Here is a 24,864-nt window from a genome sequence, read left to right as displayed (position 1 = left end):
ACATCGACCTAGATACAGGAGCCATTTTTAGTTTTTTCAAGGTCGCTACGTAAAAATTTTTTCAGGTCGAAAAAAAGACCATCGAAAAAGGATTCGAATAAGCCCAACATGCAACACTTAAAAAAAAAAAAAAAAAAAAAAAAAGCGAAATAAGATACTCGTGTAATTTATTCAGGTATAACCACTACTACTACAACTACTAACCCTTCTAACACTACAATACTTACAAAAAATATTATATGTATATATGTACATTATTAATTTATTAATTAATGCTTATCCTATAATTACCCCTACGACGATTCCCTACCACTACCACCACTACTACAAAAACTACTACTACAACTACTATTATAAATTTAAATACACTTCATTTTTGAGTACAGGTCCCTAACATTTACACTGTTCTCCCCCAGTTTCTTAATTTCCTTTTCAACGTCACTGCACCCCCTTTGCTCCTCCACTAGCTGTCTTTGTAATCGTGCAATATCCTTCGTTAACTGTTTAATGGTTTTCACATGCTTTTTCCTCCTGGTTATGAGCTCCTTCTGCCGCACCACACTTTGTCTTTCGACCTCCCTTAATTGGGCCCTAAACCCGGCCAAAAGTGCACCAGCACTTTTGACACCCTCAAACTCATCTGCTGAGTCGTCATCGGTCACTGATGACCCAGCAGGGGAGGAGGATGTCGCAGCATGATGGGCAGCAGGGGAGGAGGATGTCACAGCACGAAGGACAGCACCAGAGGCAGCAGGGGAGGAGTATGTCGTAGCACGACGGGCAGCACCAGCAGCAGCAGGGGAGGATGATGTCGCAGCACGAGGGGCAGCACCACCAGCAGCAGCAGGGGAGGAGGGTATCGCAGCCGGAGAGCTGGACCTTTCCTGTTCTGGAGTCCTTTCCTGTTCTGGAGTAGCTTCAGCGGGCGCCTCCGTTACCTGTTGCTCCTCCGACTCCATCTCTTCGCATATACTTCTCAATAAGTCCATGCATTTTCCTGGTCGCTCAATATCGAAAATACCTGGACTAAGATGGAGGGGCAGCGGAGACAGTTGCCGTTCTTCTTGGCTGGAGGTTGAGGCTGATGCTTCAGGCGAACGTAGTTTTCGGAGCTTTTTGAGGTCCTCCTCCGACAGATCATCTATCAACCTCAACGGTGGTGGTGATGGTTGTGGTGCTGGTGGTGGTGCTGGTGCTGCTGCAGCGAGCAAGGGGGGCTACAAAATAAATAAACATTCCTTAATTATTGTTTAAAAAAGAAAAAAACATTGCAATAATATTGAAAATATATATATGAAAAACAGATGAAAATAAAAAGACCTACCTGAATTACGATATCTTGCAAAATGTTAATTTTGGGCTTCTTTAAACTTAGTGAGTATTTCATCTTGATCGCTTTTAGTCACTGCTTTTAGTCACTGAACACACAAGAACTAATAATGACGCTTATGAGTCCCAATAGAAAATATATAGGAAAAATAATGCAGAATAAGGAAAAAATAAATTAGGTAGTAGGGTGAAATGCCAGATCAGCAATTTATTATGTCCATATATGGACATTTAGAAGATTGATATATTTCAAGGTCATGAAAAAACTATTTCCGTGAGAAATGCAATTCGGCACTTTTCGTGAAACATACAAATCAGCAATTTGTTGCATTTTCTTGAAGACGTGCTCTTCTCGGAAATTAAGTCTTCAAGGTTATGAAAAAACCTATTTCCGTGAGAAATGCAATTCAGCAATTCTGTAAACACGTGCTCTCCTCGGAAATTAAGAGTTCAAGGTCATCAAAAAACTATTTCCGTGAGAAATGCAATTCAGCAATTTTATGCGCTTCGAGGTTTGTCTCCATCGATGCTCTCGAAAGAAACACAAATCAGCATTTTTTTTTTTGTTTTTTGTGTCTATAAGAAGGTGCGTTTCTATAAAAGTAGGTCCCAATGTCCTACTATTACAATCATTATCATGAATATGACAAAAATTGAAGCAAACCATACACGATCGTTTCTTAAACAAAAATCAATGACTTCCTTTGAACTGCGACTGCTCTTAGTATTTTCTATTATTAACCAATTGGAAAATTGGTAATTTTCTTCTTCGGTTTTTATCTTGTACGTCAAATGATTCTGCATTGTTATATTTTTCGCATAGAAAAGATGATGATAACTGGCTTCGATTAGATTGATCGGTGTCATTTTTTCCCAACATTCTTTTTCGTACGTCTGAATATACAGCAGACTTATATTTGAAGTGTTGTAGAGATACAAATTGTTTTCAACAAGCACACTTAATAGTATTATCACACTTTGCTAGGTAGAAACATCTTAGACTTATCTTCTTGTACACGTTGATACTCGTAGGGAAGAAGTTTTTAGAGGTGGTAAATGATGGTGGTAGGGTAATAGCGATAGAAATAACAAATTATTGTTTTCTTATTTATTTGTTAAATGTCGCATGGTAGGCGTTTAAGGCTGTTCTGTCTAAAAACAGGGACCTATCTAACTTTGGGACATAGGTCCCTGAGAATTCGTTGTCCCAGTTTTCCACTTGCGGTGGTGTTGTCGGTGGTTCGTTGAACCACTTTGATGGTGGTAGGGGTGGTGTAGATGGTCTGGGAAGTGCAGTCTCCCAGAGTTTTCGCTCCCTTTCCCAGGCATCTCGGTGGCATTTGAAAATATGCTTCCTCAACCTATTCTCTAAAAGCCTGTGGCTGGCATCATAAGGGCAGATAACAAATTTCTCTATGCAGAAAAACAAATTTTTTTAGAACTTTAAATACTACAAAAAAAAATATATATATAAGCTTACCCATTTCTGTCGTTAATTAATTATTATGTTATGTACTTGCAGGATACTTATTAATCTCTTCTTGTGTGTGATCTTTAATTTATACACTATATTAATCCCCACCCCTACATTTTCCCCCCATTTTTATTACAGTATAGATTTTCTTGAGAACTCTAAAGTTGATGATTCAGTTGCTTTCCTCATGTTTCATTTTTCGCTGACTTGAATTTATTTTTTACGATCACGTTTTCAACTAAAAGTTGCATTTTTTTTTTTTCGTGTATATAAGAAGGTGCGTTTCTATAAGGATGTGACTTGAGTTTACACATTAGACATGTTCTCATTAAAAAACAAAAGTTTTATTTCTCGACATCTTGATATAAATTCATTGAATAAAGAAAAACGCAGTATCATCCACGGAGTCGAATGTTTGTTACGTCAAAAATTTTCATCGTGCAGAACTTTCATGGCTGGTGGATGTGGCGCATTCCTCTTGGACCGGACGTCTTCTTATACAGACATTGATATTTACGTCGAAATTAATGAAAATATACAAGAGTGGATGAGAGATAATTGCGCCGGCAGTCGCATCTCAAGCTATCTCTATCAATCCAAATGGCCCTGCTGTTATTTGGATTTTGAATCATTTATATTTAATATAATTTTTATTGAATCTCGTCCTCAATTATCATTGGAAGCCAGAATCTTAAGTATCCTTAAATCGTTTGACTTAAACGTTTGTAAAGTGGCAATACACTTTCCAAGAAGAGGAAGTCCTGTTCTGGTAGAATGGAAATTAACAGACGTGAATTTTAACAAGGTAGAAAAAAAAGATCGCATCACCAAATATAAGGAAAGACTAAAGGAAAAGAAGTTACAATTCGAGCCAAACAGTTTGGCTATGTCAGCCTATACTGTGGTGGTGGATCATGATGACTCATATCGTGCTGCTGGACAAATACTTTGAAACATATGAAATAACTCATTATTATTGTATTGAATTGTAGCGTTGATGCTCTTAGATTAACATGTTGAAGGATATTAAATAAAACAATCAAAACTAGCTAATTGTTTTATTGAATTATACATTTGTTTGAGTATTCTGTTTGCTAAAATAACTGAAACAAATTAATACTAAATAAAGTAACACACAAAATACGATTACAAAAATAAGTGCTCCTATCGAAGTAAATATCCATAGGGGAAGTTCAGCCTCCCAGAGTTTTCTCTCCCTCTCCCAGACATCCCGATGACAGTTGAAAATATGTTTTCTCAGCCTCTTCTCTAACAGCCTGTGGCTGGCATTATAAGGACAAATGATAAATTTTTCTATACAGAAAAAAAAAGTTTTTAGAACTTCACATACTACAACAAAAATATATAACCTTACCCATTTCTGCTGTTAAGTATTATCTTATGTACTTGCAAGATACTTATCAATTCGTTTGTGTGTGTGTGTGTGTGTGTGTGTGTGTGTGTGATCGTTAATTTATACACCATATTAATCCCCACCCTTGCTTTTTGAAGAGAGGCCCCGTTACAATCACTTTTATGTGGTTTGAGACGATATCTGGTATTCCTGCAGATACTACAGCCTACTGTCTTATTCTTCACGACCGAATGGTAAAATACATCCCTGCACAAGATGTCGTCAGAGTGTTGTAAATAATTTCATCTGTTATTGTATTATTATGTTTGAGGGTAAATAAAACTACATATAACCCATTTCTGTGTGTGTGTGTTTTATTCATGGTTACCAGAAATTACATGTAAAGTTTTCTTATAATCATCTAACTTAATCGAGGGCCATTTTGTTGAATCAGGTCCCTCAGTCCATCCTAATGATATTTCAGGATTGGCTTCTCCTTTGACAATGTTCTTTTTGATCCAGTTGAAAATTCTTCGATGCTCCTGATTTTGAGAAGGTTGAAATGCGAAAGAATCGTAATTTATTATTGCTAAAGACTCATAGAAAGTACTGAGCGCTTTATGGTTTGCCAAATACGCAGCCCGACACATAAATTCATCCACGCACTGGTCGATCCTTCGATAATTTTTCCGGATATTCTCAACAGGATAGAATATATCTCCAAGATTCTGCCAGCGATTATCACTCAATAATTTATAAATAAAACATTTATACGTTAGAGTATTGTCCAAATAGTTGGTGGTCATCAAAAACTCCAAAGCAGCATAATTTAAATTTTCAATTTGGTCTCTTTCGCATACATGTAGGAATGCATCAATGTAACCATCGACACATTGCTTTCTTTGTAGCAGAATACAAATGTCAAGTGTATAAAAATCACTTTCACTTTCGGCAATCCATTTAAACACTTCGTCCGGTACAATAAAATCTTTTTTATCGATGAGATGAAGGAATAAATTTAATTTCGTTCGATCACTCGCAGCGGCTTTAAGATATGTTTTGTACACACTTTCGGATGCACAAAATGCTTGTAAATCAACAAATTGTCTCAAGTCAGACATTGTTGTAATAATGAAATAGCCAACATCGAATAAATCATCTGTGAAATTTAATTGCTTATATATGACAATCCCCACTTTTTTTAACTTACGTGCGAAATATGATATCCCCAAGGTTTCGTATCCGTTGCAAATCTTGTGACAATCCTTTTATCATCATTGGGGCTGAGAACTACTTTTTCTTGTTTTACTGTGTAAACAGTATGATGTTTGGACTTGATGAGTCTTTGTGATTTTTCGTAACTTCGATTATTAAATAAACATTCTTTGTAATTTTCAAACGTTATTGTTTTAAGTGATGCTTTTGTACTACCTTTGGATTTTTTAACTAATTTTTTATTGAAATCGTCACTTGCAATTCTATATGCGTACATTTTAGATCTGAGACCCACAAATTCTAGCATAATCTTACCGTTATTTTCATCTTTCATTAAACCTGGCACTTTCTTATTTTTGAGTTCTATACCATAAATATTATATAAATCATAGTCAGAAGTATCAAATCGATGTGAATCTTTCTTAATATATTTGTATATATCGTCTACGTGAAATTCATAAATTAGGCTGTCAGTGTCGGTGTAAAGTAACTTAGCATTATTTTTAAATGTTTCCTTAATATAGTCATAATGAAATTCATAGAGAAAAGTTTTAGAAATATCTAAAATGCAAAAACCAACATAAATTGGTTTATTCAAAAATATTTCTAGTTTACTCATTTCGATTATTGCTGAATCATCATCAAATACAACAGAACTGTGAAAATTTGGTTTAGATATAAGAGAACGAACTCCCCATCTTCCCTCCCATTTACTAACCAATCGAATATCGCGATGTTTTCTTACATTTTCCATGCATTTACCATAAATAGCATTAATCATTAATTTAAAAAAATCTTTTTCAAAATCGTTCTTTGCTTGCTGCCTAAGTTTTGTATTTAAATCTATATATTCCTTTAACCACGCAGATTGTTTGAATTTCATAACACGATGTACACATTTTATTTTCATACCAAATTTTGTATACATTTTTAAATTCCGATAATGAATAATATAATTTTTCTTGGGATATAAAGTCAACAATAACTTCTTAAGTTTAGATCTTGAAATGGGCGGTATCATATGCTCTGGAGCTAATGGTAAATCACTATGTATTTCATGTAAATCTATTGGATAATCTAAATCGCATTCAATAATATAACCGATTGCTGAATTTTCTGGGGTATCTAAGATATCAGCTATATTGAAATTTTCTACAAACTCAAATTCTCCATACGGTAAATATTGAGACATTGCCGCTCCGTAAAGGTTGTTAACATCAAAATACATTAAATAGGTACTATCTTTCGAAGGATCATATTCTTCTTTTGACATGTATTTGTTATTGGCTTTACCGTATCTATTGGAACACTGCGAAACTCCACCTCTAATACCTCTTTCTACAAAAAGAACTTTATCTATATCCGTTAAAAGTTCTAGTTTAATTTCTGTTGTTTTTAACATAGCATCAAATGTTAGGCCCGGAGCAGTATAATAATGCAACGGATCAAGTTGATAAGTATTTAAACAAGTAGTTCGAAAAGCTTCAAATACATCGGCTAGAAGAAGCACATCAGTTTTTAAATATAAATCAGAATATTCTCCTAATGTATGAATATTAAAAGTATTCCATACATTGGTAGCATGGGAATAATCTTCATATTTAATATTTTCATCGTATAAGCGACTATAGAAATCCTCCTTATCGGGCAATTTTGTTTCAAGTAGTTTCTCCCAGGAGTTTATATAATCGTAAGGAAACACTCCCTTTCTGTTTAACAAATCAAATTCTTTCATATTATTACAATTTGCCAACGTAATAATTTTCTGAGAATTATCTAAATTGGAGGAAAGTTTGTCTAAACTATGTGGCATAAATCTGAAAGAATCAATAAACCGTAAACTAACTTTCGTGTCTTCGACAAATTTAGTAAACGAGATATATCTTTCTTTGTTAATGGGAAGTAACTTAATATCACCTTTTATTGAATTTGAAAGTTCTTTAATAAAAAAATGGGCATCATATCCACTCATATTATGAAAGACCACAGGTATAACACAAATATCTTTATAATTTAAATTACAACTTTGATGGGCAGCGCCTCTATACATTCCAGTTAAATGACTATGATCGCGTACTTTTATGTTATTTTCCGAAAATCCTTTTTTACATATATGACATATTTGGGAGGATTCAAACTGCTCACGTTCTTCCGTAGTTAATGTTTCCATGGAAATAACGTTCTGAAATTTATCGTTGCAAAAATGAGCCATTCGATGTAACTCCTGAACGAACCATTGAATGCAATTTTTACCTCGATACAAACGAAATTTAGAAAATGAATTATCATATGAGCAGTGAAAATAGTAAGCAATGCTGTGCGCAATATGTTTTTGATAAGTTTCGGTCTTATTCGTGGTGGACATATGCGGTTTGGTACAATCAAGAAGAATACTCTCGAGATCTGCATAAATAGTAAAAGGTACTTTTTCTTGATGTCTATAATTTTGAAAATACAAGTAATTTTCGTTTTCTGTTGGCAGTCTTATGGAATATTTATTAATACTCTGGCATGAGGTTTTATGTTTTTGGAGCAATTCCTCGGTGGTGAAATAGTTTAAGCATCTTTCGCATATATGAAATTTACATTTATGGAGGGAAAGTTGCGTAGCTAAAAGAGCTGACAAATTTTTTATCCATACGAAATGATAGAGCAATTGTTGATCTTCAAAGTTATCATTACTGTTATTAGTATTTTGTATTTGTCTTTCAGCGGGTAGCATAAGCAAATTAATTGTTTTATAAGAATTTGAAAATCTAGTGCTTAAACGACAAGGTAAAATTTTTTTCTTCTCGATGCAGTATAAATTAATGGCAAGATTGTTGAGTTCCTCAAATTTTTGAATGTCTTTAATTGTGATTGGGAAGTCTAAATTATCATATTTCAACACATTTTTGAAATGAGGATACGATGATTTTCGGTCTGAATGTTTATCGGTAGGGAATAAAGCCGAAACTATGGCCCAAAGAAAACAATATTCATCATTATTTTGTACATTAATTATTGCATGTTTTTTTTTTATAAAATCTGGCGTGGATACAAAAGTTGAATAGCCGAATTTAATTGGGTCGTATTTATTTATGTTAATTTTCAATCCCAAAATTTCATACAACGCCCAACCGGAATCCTTTTCTGCAAATTCCTCCAATTTTTTCATGATTTTATCAATGACGTTTTCTTCGTACCATTCCTTTAAATTTGTGTATTGATCAATGTGTTGATTTTTTGTTGAAAATGTTTTAATGTCTGTTTCACCAGAGTGCGGTTGAATAAAATTTGCCGAAAAAATTACATTTACCTTAAGCATTGAGTTTTTCCGTTCTTTTTTAATTCTAAACATAAAGCATTTAAAAGATTGTCGAAAAAACTGAACAGGATCTTTAATGTGGTGGTTACTTATAAATCCTGTACGAATTCGTTGTTGAAAACAGGATTCGACATCCTGCCATGTTACATTAGCCACCTGTTTAATATAGCCTTCACCAGTTTTTATAGATAATTGTTTTTTCTTATTTAAAAGCTTTAGGCGATAAAATTTCAAATATGCCAAACTTGTTTCTAAGGAATTCGCGTTTTCCAATATATTTTCTCGATGGATTTTACATTTGAGTGCTTTTCTAATTATTCTAATACTGGTATTGATATAAACTAAAAAATGTTTAGTTTCTTCGATTGTTTTGATTTTACTTATGTATTCATGAATTAGCTTAAGAGAGTTTTTACATATAGCCGTCACTGATTCTTGTGATTTCATTTTTTTGTCGTGAAACTTGCTCACCACAGCAGAAAACAAAAACACTACTATTTCTCGTTGACTAGTTTCTTGTTTATATGTGAATTAATTTGCAAGTTAAAACTTGCAACTTTTAGTTGAAAACGTGATCGTAAAAAATAAATTCAAGTCAGCGAAAAATGAAACATGAGGAAAGCAACTGAATCATCAACTTTAGAGTTCTCAAGAAAATCTATACTGTAATAAAAATGGGGGGAAAATGTAGGGGTGGGGATTAATATAGTGTATAAATTAAAGATCACACACAAGAAGAGATTAATAAGTATCCTGCAAGTACATAACATAATAATTAATTAACGACAGAAATGGGTAAGCTTATATATATTTTTTTTTTGTAGTATTTAAAGTTCTAAAAAAATTTGTTTTTCTGCATAGAGAAATTTGTTATCTGCCCTTATGATGCCAGCCACAGGCTTTTAGAGAATAGGTTGAGGAAGCATATTTTCAAATGCCACCGAGATGCCTGGGAAAGGGAGCGAAAACTCTGGGAGACTGCACTTCCCAGACCATCTACACCACCCCTACCACCATCAAAGTGGTTCAACGAACCACCGACAACACCACCGCAAGTGGAAAACTGGGACAACGAATTCTCAGGGACCTATGTCCCAAAGTTAGATAGGTCCCTGTTTTTAGACAGAACAGCCTTAAACGCCTACCATGCGACATTTAACAAATAAATAAGAAAACAATAATTTGTTATTTCTATCGCTATTACCCTACCACCATCATTTACCACCTCTAAAAACTTCTTCCCTACGAGTATCAACGTGTACAAGAAGATAAGTCTAAGATGTTTCTACCTAGCAAAGTGTGATAATACTATTAAGTGTGCTTGTTGAAAACAATTTGTATCTCTACAACACTTCAAATATAAGTCTGCTGTATATTCAGACGTACGAAAAAGAATGTTGGGAAAAAATGACACCGATCAATCTAATCGAAGCCAGTTATCATCATCTTTTCTATGCGAAAAATATAACAATGCAGAATCATTTGACGTACAAGATAAAAACCGAAGAAGAAAATTACCAATTTTCCAATTGGTTAATAATAGAAAATACTAAGAGCAGTCGCAGTTCAAAGGAAGTCATTGATTTTTGTTTAAGAAACGATCGTGTATGGTTTGCTTCAATTTTTGTCATATTCATGATAATGATTGTAATAGTAGGACATTGGGACCTACTTTTATAGAAACGCACCTTCTTATAGACACAAAAAACAAAAAAAAAAATGCTGATTTGTGTTTCTTTCGAGAGCATCGATGGAGACAAACCTCGAAGCGCATAAAATTGCTGAATTGCATTTCTCACGGAAATAGTTTTTTGATGACCTTGAACTCTTAATTTCCGAGGAGAGCACGTGTTTACAGAATTGCTGAATTGCATTTCTCACGGAAATAGGTTTTTTCATAACCTTGAAGACTTAATTTCCGAGAAGAGCACGTCTTCAAGAAAATGCAACAAATTGCTGATTTGTATGTTTCACGAAAAGTGCCGAATTGCATTTCTCACGGAAATAGTTTTTTCATGACCTTGAAATATATCAATCTTCTAAATGTCCATATATGGACATAATAAATTGCTGATCTGGCATTTCACCCTACTACCTAATTTATTTTTTCCTTATTCTGCATTATTTTTCCTATATATTTTCTATTGGGACTCATAAGCGTCATTATTAGTTCTTGTGTGTTCAGTGACTAAAAGCAGTGACTAAAAGCGATCAAGATGAAATACTCACTAAGTTTAAAGAAGCCCAAAATTAACATTTTGCAAGATATCGTAATTCAGGTAGGTCTTTTTATTTTCATCTGTTTTTCATATATATATTTTCAATATTATTGCAATGTTTTTTTCTTTTTTAAACAATAATTAAGGAATGTTTATTTATTTTGTAGCCCCCCTTGCTCGCTGCAGCAGCACCAGCACCACCACCAGCACCACAACCATCACCACCACCGTTGAGGTTGATAGATGATCTGTCGGAGGAGGACCTCAAAAAGCTCCGAAAACTACGTTCGCCTGAAGCATCAGCCTCAACCTCCAGCCAAGAAGAACGGCAACTGTCTCCGCTGCCCCTCCATCTTAGTCCAGGTATTTTCGATATTGAGCGACCAGGAAAATGCATGGACTTATTGAGAAGTATATGCGAAGAGATGGAGTCGGAGGAGCAACAGGTAACGGAGGCGCCCGCTGAAGCTACTCCAGAACAGGAAAGGACTCCAGAACAGGAAAGGTCCAGCTCTCCGGCTGCGATACCCTCCTCCCCTGCTGCTGCTGGTGGTGCTGCCCCTCGTGCTGCGACATCATCCTCCCCTGCTGCTGCTGGTGCTGCCCGTCGTGCTACGACATACTCCTCCCCTGCTGCCTCTGGTGCTGTCCTTCGTGCTGTGACATCCTCCTCCCCTGCTGCCCATCATGCTGCGACATCCTCCTCCCCTGCTGGGTCATCAGTGACCGATGACGACTCAGCAGATGAGTTTGAGGGTGTCAAAAGTGCTGGTGCACTTTTGGCCGGGTTTAGGGCCCAATTAAGGGAGGTCGAAAGACAAAGTGTGGTGCGGCAGAAGGAGCTCATAACCAGGAGGAAAAAGCATGTGAAAACCATTAAACAGTTAACGAAGGATATTGCACGATTACAAAGACAGCTAGTGGAGGAGCAAAGGGGGTGCAGTGACGTTGAAAAGGAAATTAAGAAACTGGGGGAGAACAGTGTAAATGTTAGGGACCTGTACTCAAAAATGAAGTGTATTTAAATTTATAATAGTAGTTGTAGTAGTAGTTTTTGTAGTAGTGGTGGTAGTGGTAGGGAATCGTCGTAGGGGTAATTATAGGATAAGCATTAATTAATAAATTAATAATGTACATATATACATATAATATTTTTTGTAAGTATTGTAGTGTTAGAAGGGTTAGTAGTTGTAGTAGTAGTGGTTATACCTGAATAAATTACACGAGTATCTTATTTCGCTTTTTTTTTTTTTTTTTTTTTTTTTTTTAAGTGTTGCATGTTGGGCTTATTCGAATCCTTTTTCGATGGTCTTTTTTTCGACCTGAAAAAATTTTTACGTAGCGACCTTGAAAAAACTAAAAATGGCTCCTGTATCTAGGTCGATGTGGACAGAATCGATTTTTTTGAGCAAACTTATGCGTTCGTTCCAGAAGAAGGTTTTGATGTATACAACCGATATTCTATCTCTTACCATTTGGACACTAGAAACTTTTGCCCTTTTCTCCCTTGTTTTCAACTTTTTTCAAAATTTTTTTTCTTCAACATATGCCTTAATTTTTTTAGCTTTTCCCCGTTCCCCTGTGCCGACATGCTACCTCTTACCGCTTACGAACTATGACGTTTTTTCGTTATTACTACTAAACGCTAGCGAAAAATATTTATTTTGCTAAGTGGACCTATAGACTGTTCACTCAGAAATATTTTGATGCAAAAATATTTTTTTTAAGTTTTGCCGTTTCGACGCTACAAACTTTTGCCCTTTTCACCGCCATGTTGCAAGTTAGCTGAAAAACGTCGAAGGGGATGTATACGACACGTATTTTTGGATCTTTTTTGTCCTATACACGAACCTTCTATCTCTTACCGTTTTCGAGTAACAAAGTTTTTTTCTATTTGAACGGTAAACACACCTATGACTCATATTTATTTTTGGTTACGGTAAGCTAGTAGTTCATGAGGATGCATTTTTTTATGGAAAAACAAACTTTTCAAAATTTCGATAAATTTTTTTGGAGATTTTTTATTTTCAATTTTTCTTTATATCCTTTGGGTTTTTTTAACTTTTTTTTTCATCAAAACTTCTAATTTGCTTCCCTACTGCTCAAGGAAATCTTTTTTTCTAATTCTGACAACCTTTTTTGACGAACATTTTTTGATCCCAAACTCAAATTTTCACATATTTAATTACATGGACCTATTGACTATTCATCCGAAAATATTTTGACACAAAAAACAAATTTTTAACTAATTCCGTTTGGTCACCACAAACTTTTGCCCTTTTCTCCGAAATGCTAAACTCAAACTAAAAACCGTCGACACAGGTGCATGTGTTTCGTATTTTAGGAACTTTTTTGTCCTTTGCACGAACCTCATATCTCTTACCGTCTTCGAGTAAAACATTTTTTTTTTATATTTAAACAATTATTGAACCTCTAACCCACATTTATTTTTACACAAATGTGTCATTAGTTTATAGGGATGCATTTTTATTTTTTTAACAAACTTTCTGCCCTTTGGCACCCTCAAGCGATAATTCTTTTTTTTTAATATTTCCGAATACGTCCCTGTCTATTGAAGATAAGAGCGTCCAGTTCCGTAAGAATTTGCTGAAACAGCATCGCGTTATTTAATTCTGTGTTGTAATAATGACGGGCGGCGTGTTTCGGTTTATGAATTTTACCGTGAAAGATTTGGGAAAAAGGTGGTTTTGTTGCACTAAATAGTGGCTTCTGTGATGTGTGCGTGTATATGAATGTTTTCGAGGGACAACGGATAATTTAATTGCCTGTTTTCAATGTCGTAAGCAAACATTTTTTAATTTTAAACAACACACATTTGATATTTTATTCTAATAATAACGGACGTGTTTTGCATAATTATTTTTACGTTGAACTGATTGTAACGTACGAGATTTCGAGTGCAAAGAAACTTAAATCGGCGGAAAGTTGCTGATGAACATTTATTTATTAAGAAAATAACAGGAATTTTATCGGAACAAACACGGCTTTTATTCGTTGCGGTTATTCGCAATTAAATAATTTTATATGAGACTGGGGAAAATAATACACCAAACGAAATAAACAATATTTATTATAATTTCAATTACAACTTAAGATTACACAAACAAGTTCGTACTTTATACATTTTAAGCAACTAATAAGTTTTAAATTTAAATCTAATTTAGGACGCAGTGGTTTAACCGCAATGTGCACAGTTATTTAACTGATTTTCTTTGCTGAATAATTTTCAATTCTGAATCCAATTTTTCGATTGTTTCTCTAAATTTTCGTTTCTTCTCCATCATTTTTTCGATTAAGGGCTTTATTTGCAATTCGAAACGTTCCACATTCATTTGAAATCTTTTAACATCGTATAACCAAGTATTAATTCGGCTTTCTTTATCATTTATTAAGAAAATAACCGGAACTTTGTCGAAACAAACACGTCTGTTATTCATGACGGTTTGCAATCAAATATTTTTTACATGAGACTGGGGAAAATAATACACCGAACGAATTAAATAATATTTATTATAATTTCTATTACAGCTTAAGATTGTTCAATTTAGTTCTTATTTCATACATTTTAATTGCTTCTTTTAAATAACTAATTCGTTTTAAGTGTAATTCTAATCTACGATGAAGCAGTCTAACTGCACTTGATTTGTTTTCCACATGAACCAATGCCTTCTTCATTCTTCGATAAATTCGATATTGATGGTTCGACCGATCGGACCTCTATTTACCAAGTACAATTTCAAGCCGTTCACGATCTTCTGGTTCAGATCGCTGATCACTGAGTCGGTGAATTTTTCGGTAAATCTCTGTGGAAGTATCGTTCTAGACTCTTCAAGTTCCACAAATATCTTGTCACCGTACTTTGTAGACAGTTTACTAAAATTTTTTGTTAAAAATTTTTTATTTTCTTCTAAAGTTTTCGCACTCACAAAAGCTTGCAAGTGAGACTCTTTATTCAAGGTAGAAATGAAAGATGACATTTCAACTTTACAAAGTGTTAAATAATTGAATTCAAAAAACTAATTAATTCCTACAGACGAATCCATCGACTTTTATACAAGTATAAAACGGAAGTGGGGATGCGAGATTGCGTCCGAGATCCCTCCCCGACCTAAACGAAAAGAGGGGATAGATCTCGAGACGAACGAGGGCAATAAACGACCAAGGTCGTGCAACGACTAGGTCAATGATCGCCCGATGAAAAGTAATGGGGGAGCTGGACCAGCTGGCAAGGACAGCCACGTGCAACGACAAGGTCGACAACAAATGAAAGGTCAATGACCGCTCGATGAAAAGTAATGGGGGAGCTGGACCAGTTTGACCTCATTTGACCTGGTCTAGAACCCCCACTATATAACTACTAAAACTGTTAAAATTCTTCAGAAACGTCACTTTTGAAGTGTTTTCTTGTACTTTTAAGCCAATCAGATACCCTACGGGCTCGGAAAGTGCAACGAAACCATCAAATTTTAGCTAGAAACTGTATTTTTGTCGATTTTTATTGAATTTGAACTAAATTTAAACGTTTTTTGATGGTTCTGAGCCACCAAACACACTTAAAGCATGCAGAATCGACTCAGAATAGGAAAAGGAGACGTTTAGGTCAATTTTATGCATTCTGGCGTTCGTAGATACAAGAAAACTGTTAAAATTCTTCAGAAACGTCACTTTTGAAGTGTTTTCTTGTACTTTTAAGCCAATCAGATACCCTACGGGCTCGGAAAGTGCAAAGAAACCATCAAATTTTAGCTAGAAACTGTATTTTTGTCGATTTTTATTGAATTTGAACTATATTTCAACGTTTTTTGATGGTTCTGAGCCACCAAACACACTTAAAGCATGCAGAATCGACTCAGAATAGGAAAAGGAGACGTTTAGGTCAATTTTATGCATTCTGGCGTTCGTAGATACAAGAAAACTGTTAAAATTCTTCAGAAACGTCACTTTTGAAGTGTTTTCTTGTACTTTTAAGCCAATCAGATATCCTACGGGCTCGGAAAGTGCAACGAAACCATCAAATTTTAGCAAGAAACTGTATTTTTGTCGATTTTTATTGAATTTGAACTATATTTCAACGTTTTTTGATGGTTCTGAGCCACCAAACACACTTAAAGCATGCAGAATCGACTCAGAATAGGAAAAGGAGACGTTTAGGTCAATTTTATGCATTCTGGCGTTCGTAGATACAAGAAAACTGTTAAAATTCTTCAGAAACGTCACTTTTGAAGTGTTTTCTTGTACTTTTAAGCCAATCAGATACCCTAAGGGCTCGGAAAGTGCAACGAAACCATCAAATTTTAGCTAGAAACTGTATTTTTGTCGATTTTTATTGAATTTGAACTATATTTCAACGTTTTTTGATGGTTCTGAGCCACCAAACACACTTAAAGCATGCAGAATCGAGTCAGAATAGGAAAAGGAGACGTTTAGGTCAATTTTATGCATTCTGGCGTTCGTAGATACAAGAAAACTGTTAAAATTCTTCAGAAACGTCACTTTTGAAGTGTTTTCTTGTACTTTTAAGCCAATCAGATACCCAACGGGCTCGGAAAGTGCAACGAAACCATGAAATTTTAGCTAGAAACTGTATTTTTGTCGATTTTTATTGAATTTGAACTATATTTCAACGTTTTTTGATGGTTCTGAGCCACCAAACACACTTAAAGCATGCAGAATCGACTCAGAATAGGAAAAGGAGACGTTTAGGTCAATTTTATGCATTCTGGCGTTCGTAGATACAAGAAAACTGTTAAAATTCTTCAGAAACGTCACTTTTGAAGTGTTTTCTTGTACTTTTAAGCCAATCAGATACCCTACGGGCTCGGAAAGTACAACGAAACCATCAAATTTTAGCTAGAAACTGTATTTTTGTCGATTTTTATTGAATTTGAACTATATTTCAACGTTTTTTGATGGTTCTGAGCCACCAAACACACTTAAAGCATGCAGAATCGACTCAGAATAGGAAAAGGAGACGTTTAGGTCAATTTTATGCATTCTGGCGTTCGTAGATACAAGAAAACTGTTAAAATTCTTCAGAAACGTCACTTTTGAAGTGTTTTCTTGTACTTTTAAGCCAATCAGATATCCTACGGGCTCGGAAAGTGCAACGAAACCATCAAATTTTAGCAAGAAACTGTATTTTTGTCGATTTTTATTGAATTTGAACTATATTTCAACGTTTTTTGATGGTTCTGAGCCACCAAACACACTTAAAGCATGCAGAATCGACTCAGAATAGGAAAAGGAGACGTTTAGGTCAATTTTATGCATTCTGGCGTTCGTAGATACAAGAAAACTGTTAAAATTCTTCAGAAACGTCACTTTTGAAGTGTTTTCTTGTACTTTTAAGCCAATCAGATACCCTAAGGGCTCGGAAAGTGCAACGAAACCATCAAATTTTAGCTAGAAACTGTATTTTTGTCGATTTTTATTGAATTTGAACTATATTTCAACGTTTTTTGATGGTTCTGAGCCACCAAACACACTTAAAGCATGCAGAATCGAGTCAGAATAGGAAAAGGAGACGTTTAGGTCAATTTTATGCATTCTGGCGTTCGTAGATACAAGAAAACTGTTAAAATTCTTCAGAAACGTCACTTTTGAAGTGTTTTCTTGTACTTTTAAGCCAATCAGATACCCTACGGGCTCGGAAAGTGCAACGAAACCATGAAATTTTAGCTAGAAACTGTATTTTTGTCGATTTTTATTGAATTTGAACTATATTTCAACGTTTTTTGATGGTTCTGAGCCACCAAACACACTTAAAGCATGCAGAATCGACTCAGAATAGGAAAAGGAGACGTTTAGGTCAATTTTATGCATTCTGGCGTTCGTAGATACAAGAAAACTGTTAAAATTCTTCAGAAACGTCACTTTTGAAGTGTTTTCTTGTACTTTTAAGCCAATCAGATACCCTACGGGCTCGGAAAGTGCAACGAAACCATCAAATTTTAGCTAGAAACTGTATTTTTGTCGATTTTTATTGAATTTGAACTATATTTCAACGTTTTTTGATGGTTCTGAGCCACCAAACACACTTAAAGCATGCAGAATCGACTCAGAATAGGAAAAGGAGACGTTTAGGTCAATTTTATGCATTCTGGCGTTCGTAGATACAAGAAAACTGTTAAAATTCTTCAGAAACGTCACTTTTGAAGTGTTTTCTTGTACTTTTAAGCCAATCAGATACCCTACGGGCTCGGAAAGTGCAACGAAACCATCAAATTTTAGCTAGAAACTGTATTTTTGTCGATTTTTATTGAATTTGAACTATATTTCAACGTTTTTTGATGGTTCTGAGCCACCAAACACACTTAAAGCATGCAGAATCGACTCAGAATAGGAAAAGGAGACGTTTACGTCAATTTTATGCATTCTGGCGTTCGTAGATACAAGAAAACTGTTAAAATTCTTCAGAAACGTCACTTTTGAAGTGTTTTCTTGTACTTTTAAGCCAATCAGATACCCTACGGGCTCGGAAAGTGCAACGAAACCATCAAATTTTAGCTAGAAACTGTATTTTTGTCGATTTTTATTGAATTTGAACTATATTTCAACGTTTTTTGATGGTTCTGAGCCACCAAACACACTTAAAGCATGCAGAATCGACTCAGAATAGGAAAAGGAGACGTTTAGGTCAATTTTATGCATTCTGGCGTTCGCAGATACAAGAAAACTGTTAAAATTCTTCAGAAACGTCACTTTTGAAGTGTTTTCCTGTACTTTTAAGCCAATCAGATACCCTACGGGCTCGGAAAGTGCAACGAAACCATCAAATTTTAGCTAGAAACTGTATTTTTGTCGATTTTTATTGAATTTGAACTATATTTCAATGTTTTTTGATGGTTCTGAGCCACCAAACACACTTAAAGCATGCAGAATCGACTCAGAATAGGAAAAGGAGACGTTTAGGTCAATTTTATGCATTCTGGCGTTCGTAGATACAAGAAAACTGTTAAAATTCTTCAGAAACGTCACTTTTGAAGTGTTTTCTTGTACTTTTAAGCCAATCAGATACCCTACGGGCTCGGAAAGTGCAACGAAACCATCAAATTTTAGCTAGAAACTGTATTTTTGTCGATTTTTATTGAATTTGAACTATATTTCAACGTTTTTTGATGGTTCTGAGCCACCAAACACACTTAAAGCATGCAGAATCGACTCAGAATAGGAAAAGGAGACGTTTAGGTCAATTTTATGCATTCTAGCGTTCGTAGATACAAGAAAACTGTTAAAATTCTTCAGAAACGTCACTTTTGAAGTGTTTTCTTGTACTTTTAAGCCAATCAGATACCCTACGGGCTCGGAAAGTGCAACGAAACCATCAAATTTTAGCTAGAAACTGTATTTTTGTCGATTTTTATTGAATTTGAACTATATTTCAACGTTTTTTGATGGTTCTGAGCCACCAAACACACTTAAAGCATGCAGAATCGACTCAGAATAGGAAAAGGAGACGTTTAGGTCAATTTTATGCATTCTGGCGTTCGTAGATACAAGAAAACTGTTAAAATTCTTCAGAAACGTCACTTTTGAAGTGTTTTCTTGTACTTTTAAGCCAATCAGATACCCTACGGGCTCGGAAAGTGCAACGAAACCATCAAATTTTAGCTAGAAACTGTATTTTTGTCGATTTTTATTGAATTTGAACTACAGGGTCATTATAAAATATTGTAGTCGAAGAAGGCCATGATTTTGGTGACATTTTGTGCCGCCTTTTTCAGTTTTGTGGAAAGGATTACACTAATATTGGAATTTTTATTTTTAACGCCACATTAGTTGACATTAGCGGCTGCACTGTTTCAACGCTTCATCAAATTCTGTCAGATGTCAATAATTTTTTCGTTTGTACTGGTACGTTTTCCCTCACTTTGTGCGTTAATTGACTTGTCTTGTTTTCATTTTTGCTGTCTTCCCCTTTGTTAGAACTTTAATAAGTGTCTCAAAAAACAGTTTTTATCAAAACTACAGATCATTGTCGAATAATCTCAGGTAATGAACAGAGAGGAATAACTATGGTCAGTGTTACAAATGATTTTTTTAGTTCTTTGGCGCAATCATCATGCCTATTACCGTAATGGGGTATTAAATGAGGATGAGGATGGGGATGGAGTGTACTCTGTGGAGGCGTCTAAAAACGAGTATCTAGTGAAATGTTCTGTTGTCATTGATGAAGAATCTTTGAAGACGCTATATGGCGAATTATGGCCAGATTTAACGACACTGGTAGCATTTCTAAGTGAAAACCGACGGGGAGACCTCAAGTTAGTGAAGACGTTGTTGAAGATTTAAGGATGAGAATGGAACAAAGTCCGAATAAAGCTTTCTCAAAAATCTTTACTGTCCGGAGTACCATACAGCCCATGTCAGAAAATCGTAAAAGAGAAGTTACATATGCATCCATATAAGATTTTGTCGGTTCAGGAGCTGCAACCAGCTGATTTTCCATGCCGCGTTGGGTATTGTAGTTGGTTTCAAGCTGATATGGACGATAACGGGATTCTCGATTTGTCGTTCTTTTCTGATGAAGCCTGGTTTCATCTGTTAGGCTATTATGTCAACTGACAGAACTTCAGAATTTGGTGTATAGAAAATACTCACGCTTTTGAAGAAACACCATCACACGCAATGAAGGTTGGTGTGTGGTTAGCAGACGACGATTCATAGGCCTGATACTTTTTCAAGTAAATGAATGTGATCAATAAACAAAATTACATGTAGAAAGTGTATGTAGGTACTGCAATAAAGTTTTTTATTTTCAGTAACTTTCATTTTTCTTTCGGTGTTAGTTGCATTCTCTTAATTTAAAACTTACTTCAACTTACTGTTTAGTAATAATTATAATTTTACTATTAGGAAAGTTAAAAATCTTTATTAAACATTCTGTTGTTTCAAGAGATCTCATAATCATCTACAGAACTCTTAACACTATGCTCCTGAAATTTTATTGGTTTTTTCATCTTTTTTGTTATAGAAATTTTGAAAAATCTTGATATTAGGATGGCCATGTGGGCGTGTTTTGGGTAGAACCTCTTTGACATTCCTGTTATGCAGATCTGGCATGTTTCAGATATCTAGAAACTGCAAAGCTGAAGGTAATGTTTGGACATAGCAGTTTTCACCTATTGTAGGGATGAAGATCAAGGCTTTCAGTTGTGTTTTTTCAAGAGAAAAGCACTGGTCACAAACCATGTCTGCACCAATATTTTGACGATTCCTTACAATTTACAAACAGAATTTTCGCGGGATCACAACTTTGGCAAAATTATGTACTGCAAAAACTCATTAGGTACTCATAGTGTTCGTTAACTGTGATAAGACTTGCTCTGCCATTGTCCATTACGTGATTTTTCACAATTTTTACCTTCAGGGTACCTATAAAAATTTAATTTTTTAAATAATTACCGTGTTCATTGGTTTCGACAAACTTAACCTCACTTTTGGATTTCATTATTTGAAAAATTATTGCTTCTTTGCAAAACAGACCAGATTTATTCTGTTCAACTCCAATCGACTTTCCAAGGTGTAATTCATGACAAAGCCCTTAAACGTTTTTCTGACAATTTACAATTTTTGAAACTGAAATGTATTGCAGTGGCGTTCACAAATGCTCGATAACACTGCAACCCTTAATGCTCTGGTCTGGCGTCTTTTCGTGTCTATTTAAAATGAAATTAAACCGCGAACCGGGCATTTCAATTTTTGACACATCTGACAGATTTGTTTGGCCGTTCGTGACATTTCAAAACAGTTCAAATCATTTTGGTGATTAGCGGCACGAGAAAAATTTCATTTGTTTTTCATAGGTGAGTTGACTACAATATTTTATAATGACCCTGTATATTTCAACGTTTTTTGATGGTTCTGAGCCACCAAACACACTTAAAGCATGCAGAATCGACTCAGAATAGGAAAAGGAGACGTTTACGTCAATTTTATGCATTCTGGCGTTCGTAGATACAAGAAAACTGTTAAAATTCTTCAGAAACGTCACTTTTGAAGTGTTTTCCTGTACTTTTAAGCCAATCAGATACCCTACGGGCTCGGAAAGTGCAACGAAACCATCAAATTTTAGCTAGAAACTGTATTTTTGTCGATTTTTATTGAATTTGAACTATATTTCAATGTTTTTTGATGGTTCTGAGCCACCAAACACACTTAAAGCATGCAGAATCGACTCAGAATAGGAAAAGGAGACGTTTAGGTCAATTTTATGCATTCTGGCGTTCGTAGATACAAGAAAACTGTTAAAATTCTTCAGAAACGTCACTTTTGAAGTGTTTTCTTGTACTTTTAAGCCAATCAGATACCCTACGGGCTCGGAAAGTGCAACGAAACCATCAAATTTTAGCTAGAAACTGTATTTTTGTCGATTTTTAATGAATTTGAACTATATTTCAACGTTTTTTGATGGTTCTGAGCCACCAAACACACTTAAAGCATGCAGAATCGACTCAGAATAGGAAAAGGAGACGTTTAGGTCAATTTTATGCATTCTGGCGTTCGTAGATACAAGAAAACTGTTAAAATTCTTCAGAAACGTCACTTTTGTAGTGTTTTCTTGTACTTTTAAGCCAATCAGATACCCTACGGGCTCGGAAAGTGCAACGAAACCATCAAATTTTAGCTAGAAACTGTATTTTTGTCGATTTTTATTGAATTTGAACTATATTTCAACGTTTTTTGATGGTTCTGAGCCACCAAACACACTTAAAGCATGCAGAATCGACTCAGAATAGGAAAAGGAGACGTTTAGGTCAATTTTATGCATTCTGGCGTTCGTAGATACAAGAAAACTGTTAAAATTCTTCAGAAACGTCACTTTTGAAGTGTTTTCTTGTACTTTTAAGCCAATCAGATACCCTACGGGCTCGGAAAGTGCAACGAAACCATCAAATTTTAGCTAGAAACTGTACTTTTGTCGATTTTTATTTAATTTGAACTATATTTCAACGTTTTTTGATGGTTCTGAGCCACCAAACACACTTAAAGCATGCAGAATCGAGTCAGAATAGGAAAAGGAGACGTTTAGGTCAATTTTATGCATTCTGGCGTTCGTAGATACAAGAAAACTGTTAAAATTCTTCAGAAACGTCACTTTTGAAGTGTTTTCTTGTACTTTTAAGCCAATCAGATACCCTACGGGCTCGGAAAGTGCAACCAAACCATCAAATTTTAGCTAGAAACTGTACTTTTGTCGATTTTTATTGAATTTGAACTATATTTCAACGTTTTTTGATGGTTCTGAGCCACCAAACACACTTAAAGCATGCAGAATCGACTCAGAATAGGAAAAGGAGACGTTTAGGTCAATTTTATGCATTCTGGCGTTCGTAGATACAAGAAAACTGTTAAAATTCTTCAGAAACATCACTTTTGAAGTGTTTTCTTGTACTTTTAAGCCAATCAGATACCCTACGGGCTCGGAAAGTGCAACGAAACCATCAAATTTTAGCTAGAAACTGTATTTTTGTCGATTTTTATTGAATTTGAACTATATTTCAACGTTTTTTGATGGTTCTGAGCCACCAAACACACTTAAAGCATGCAGAATCGACTCAGAATAGGAAAAGGAGACGTTTAGGTCAATTTTATGCCATCTGGCGTTCGTAGACACAAGAAAACTGTTAAAATTCTTCAGAAACGTCACTTTTGAAGTGTTTTCTTGTACTTTTAAGCCAATCAGATACCCTACGGGCTCGGAAAGTGCAACGAAACCATCAAATTTTAGCTAGAAACTGTATTTTTGTCGATTTTTATTGAATTTGAACTATATTTCAACGTTTTTTGATGGTTCTGAGCCACCAAACACACTTAAAGCATGCAGAATCGACTCAGAATAGGAAAAGGAGACGTTTAGGTCAATTTTATGCATTCTGGCGTTCGTAGACACAAGAAAACTGTTAAAATTCTTCAGAAACGTCACTTTTGAAGTGTTTTCTTGTACTTTTAAGCCAATCAGATACCCAACGGCCTCGGAAAGTGCAACGAAACCATCAAATTTTAGCTAGAAACTGTATTTTTGTCGATTTTTATTGAATTTGAACTATATTTCAACGTTTTTTGATGGTTCTGAGCCACCAAACACACTTAAAGCATGCAGAATCGACTCAGAATAGGAAAAGGAGACGTTTAGGTCAATTTTATGCATTCTGGCGTTCGTAGATACAAGAAAACTGTTAAAATTCTTCAGAAACGTCACTTTTGAAGTGTTTTCTTGTACTTTTAAGCCAATCAGATACCCTACGGGCTCGGAAAGTGCAACGAAACCATCAAATTTTAGCTAGAAACTGTATTTTTGTCGATTTTTATTGAATTTGAACTATATTTCAACGTTTTTTGATGGTTCTGAGCCACCAAACACACTTAAAGCATGCAGAATCGACTCAGAATAGGAAAAGGAGACGTTTAGGTCAATTTTATGCATTCTGGCGTTCGTAGATACAAGAAAACTGTTAAAATTCTTCAGAAACGTCACTTTTGAAGTGTTTTCTTGTACTTTTAAGCCAATCAGATACCCTACGGGCTCGGAAAGTGCAACGAAACCATCAAATTTTAGCTAGAAACTGTATTTTTGTCGATTTTTATTGAATTTGAACTATATTTCAACGTTTTTTGATGGTTCTGAGCCACCAAACACACTTAAAGCATGCAGAATCGACTCAGAATAGGAAAAGGAGACGTTTAGGTCAATTTTATGCATTCTGGCGTTCGTAGATACAAGAAAACTGTTAAAATTCTTCAGAAACGTCACTTTTGAAGTGTTTTCTTGTACTTTTAAGCCAATCAGATACCCTGCGGGCTCGGAAAGTGCAACGAAACCATCAAATTTTAGCTAGAAACTGTATTTTTGTCGATTTTTATTGAATTTGAACTATATTTCAACGTTTTTTGATGGTTCTGAGCCACCAAACACACTTAAAGCATGCAGAATCGACTCAGAATA

The 24,864-nt window shown here is 35.0% G+C and overlaps 2 protein-coding genes across 2 annotated transcripts; one reads left to right on the top strand and one right to left on the bottom strand.

The window, feature by feature from the left end:
• Positions 1–359: 359 nt before the first annotated feature.
• Positions 360–1,387, bottom strand: LOC135121154 (protein CIST1-like). The gene is made up of 2 exons (XM_064045455.1): positions 1,325–1,387; positions 360–1,217 (listed from the first exon to the last, which is right to left on the bottom strand). The coding sequence occupies exons 1-2, from the start codon at positions 1,385–1,387 to the stop codon at positions 360–362; spliced, it is 921 nt and encodes a 306-aa protein (XP_063901525.1).
• Positions 1,388–10,895: 9,508 nt separating this feature from the next.
• Positions 10,896–11,923, top strand: LOC135121155 (protein CIST1-like). Its single transcript, XM_064045456.1, has 2 exons — positions 10,896–10,958; positions 11,066–11,923. Exons 1-2 carry the CDS (start codon positions 10,896–10,898, stop codon positions 11,921–11,923), a joined length of 921 nt encoding a protein of 306 aa, XP_063901526.1.
• The last annotated feature ends 12,941 nt before the right edge of the window (positions 11,924–24,864 follow it).

Source organism: Zophobas morio, unplaced genomic scaffold (genome assembly GCF_036711695.1).
Source record: "Zophobas morio isolate AGI-343-1 ecotype UQ-CSIRO unplaced genomic scaffold, CSIRO_AGI_Zmor_V1 ptg000512l, whole genome shotgun sequence".
Lineage (NCBI taxonomy): Eukaryota > Metazoa > Arthropoda > Insecta > Coleoptera > Tenebrionidae > Zophobas > Zophobas morio.
This window is presented reverse-complemented; position numbering and strand designations above follow the sequence as displayed.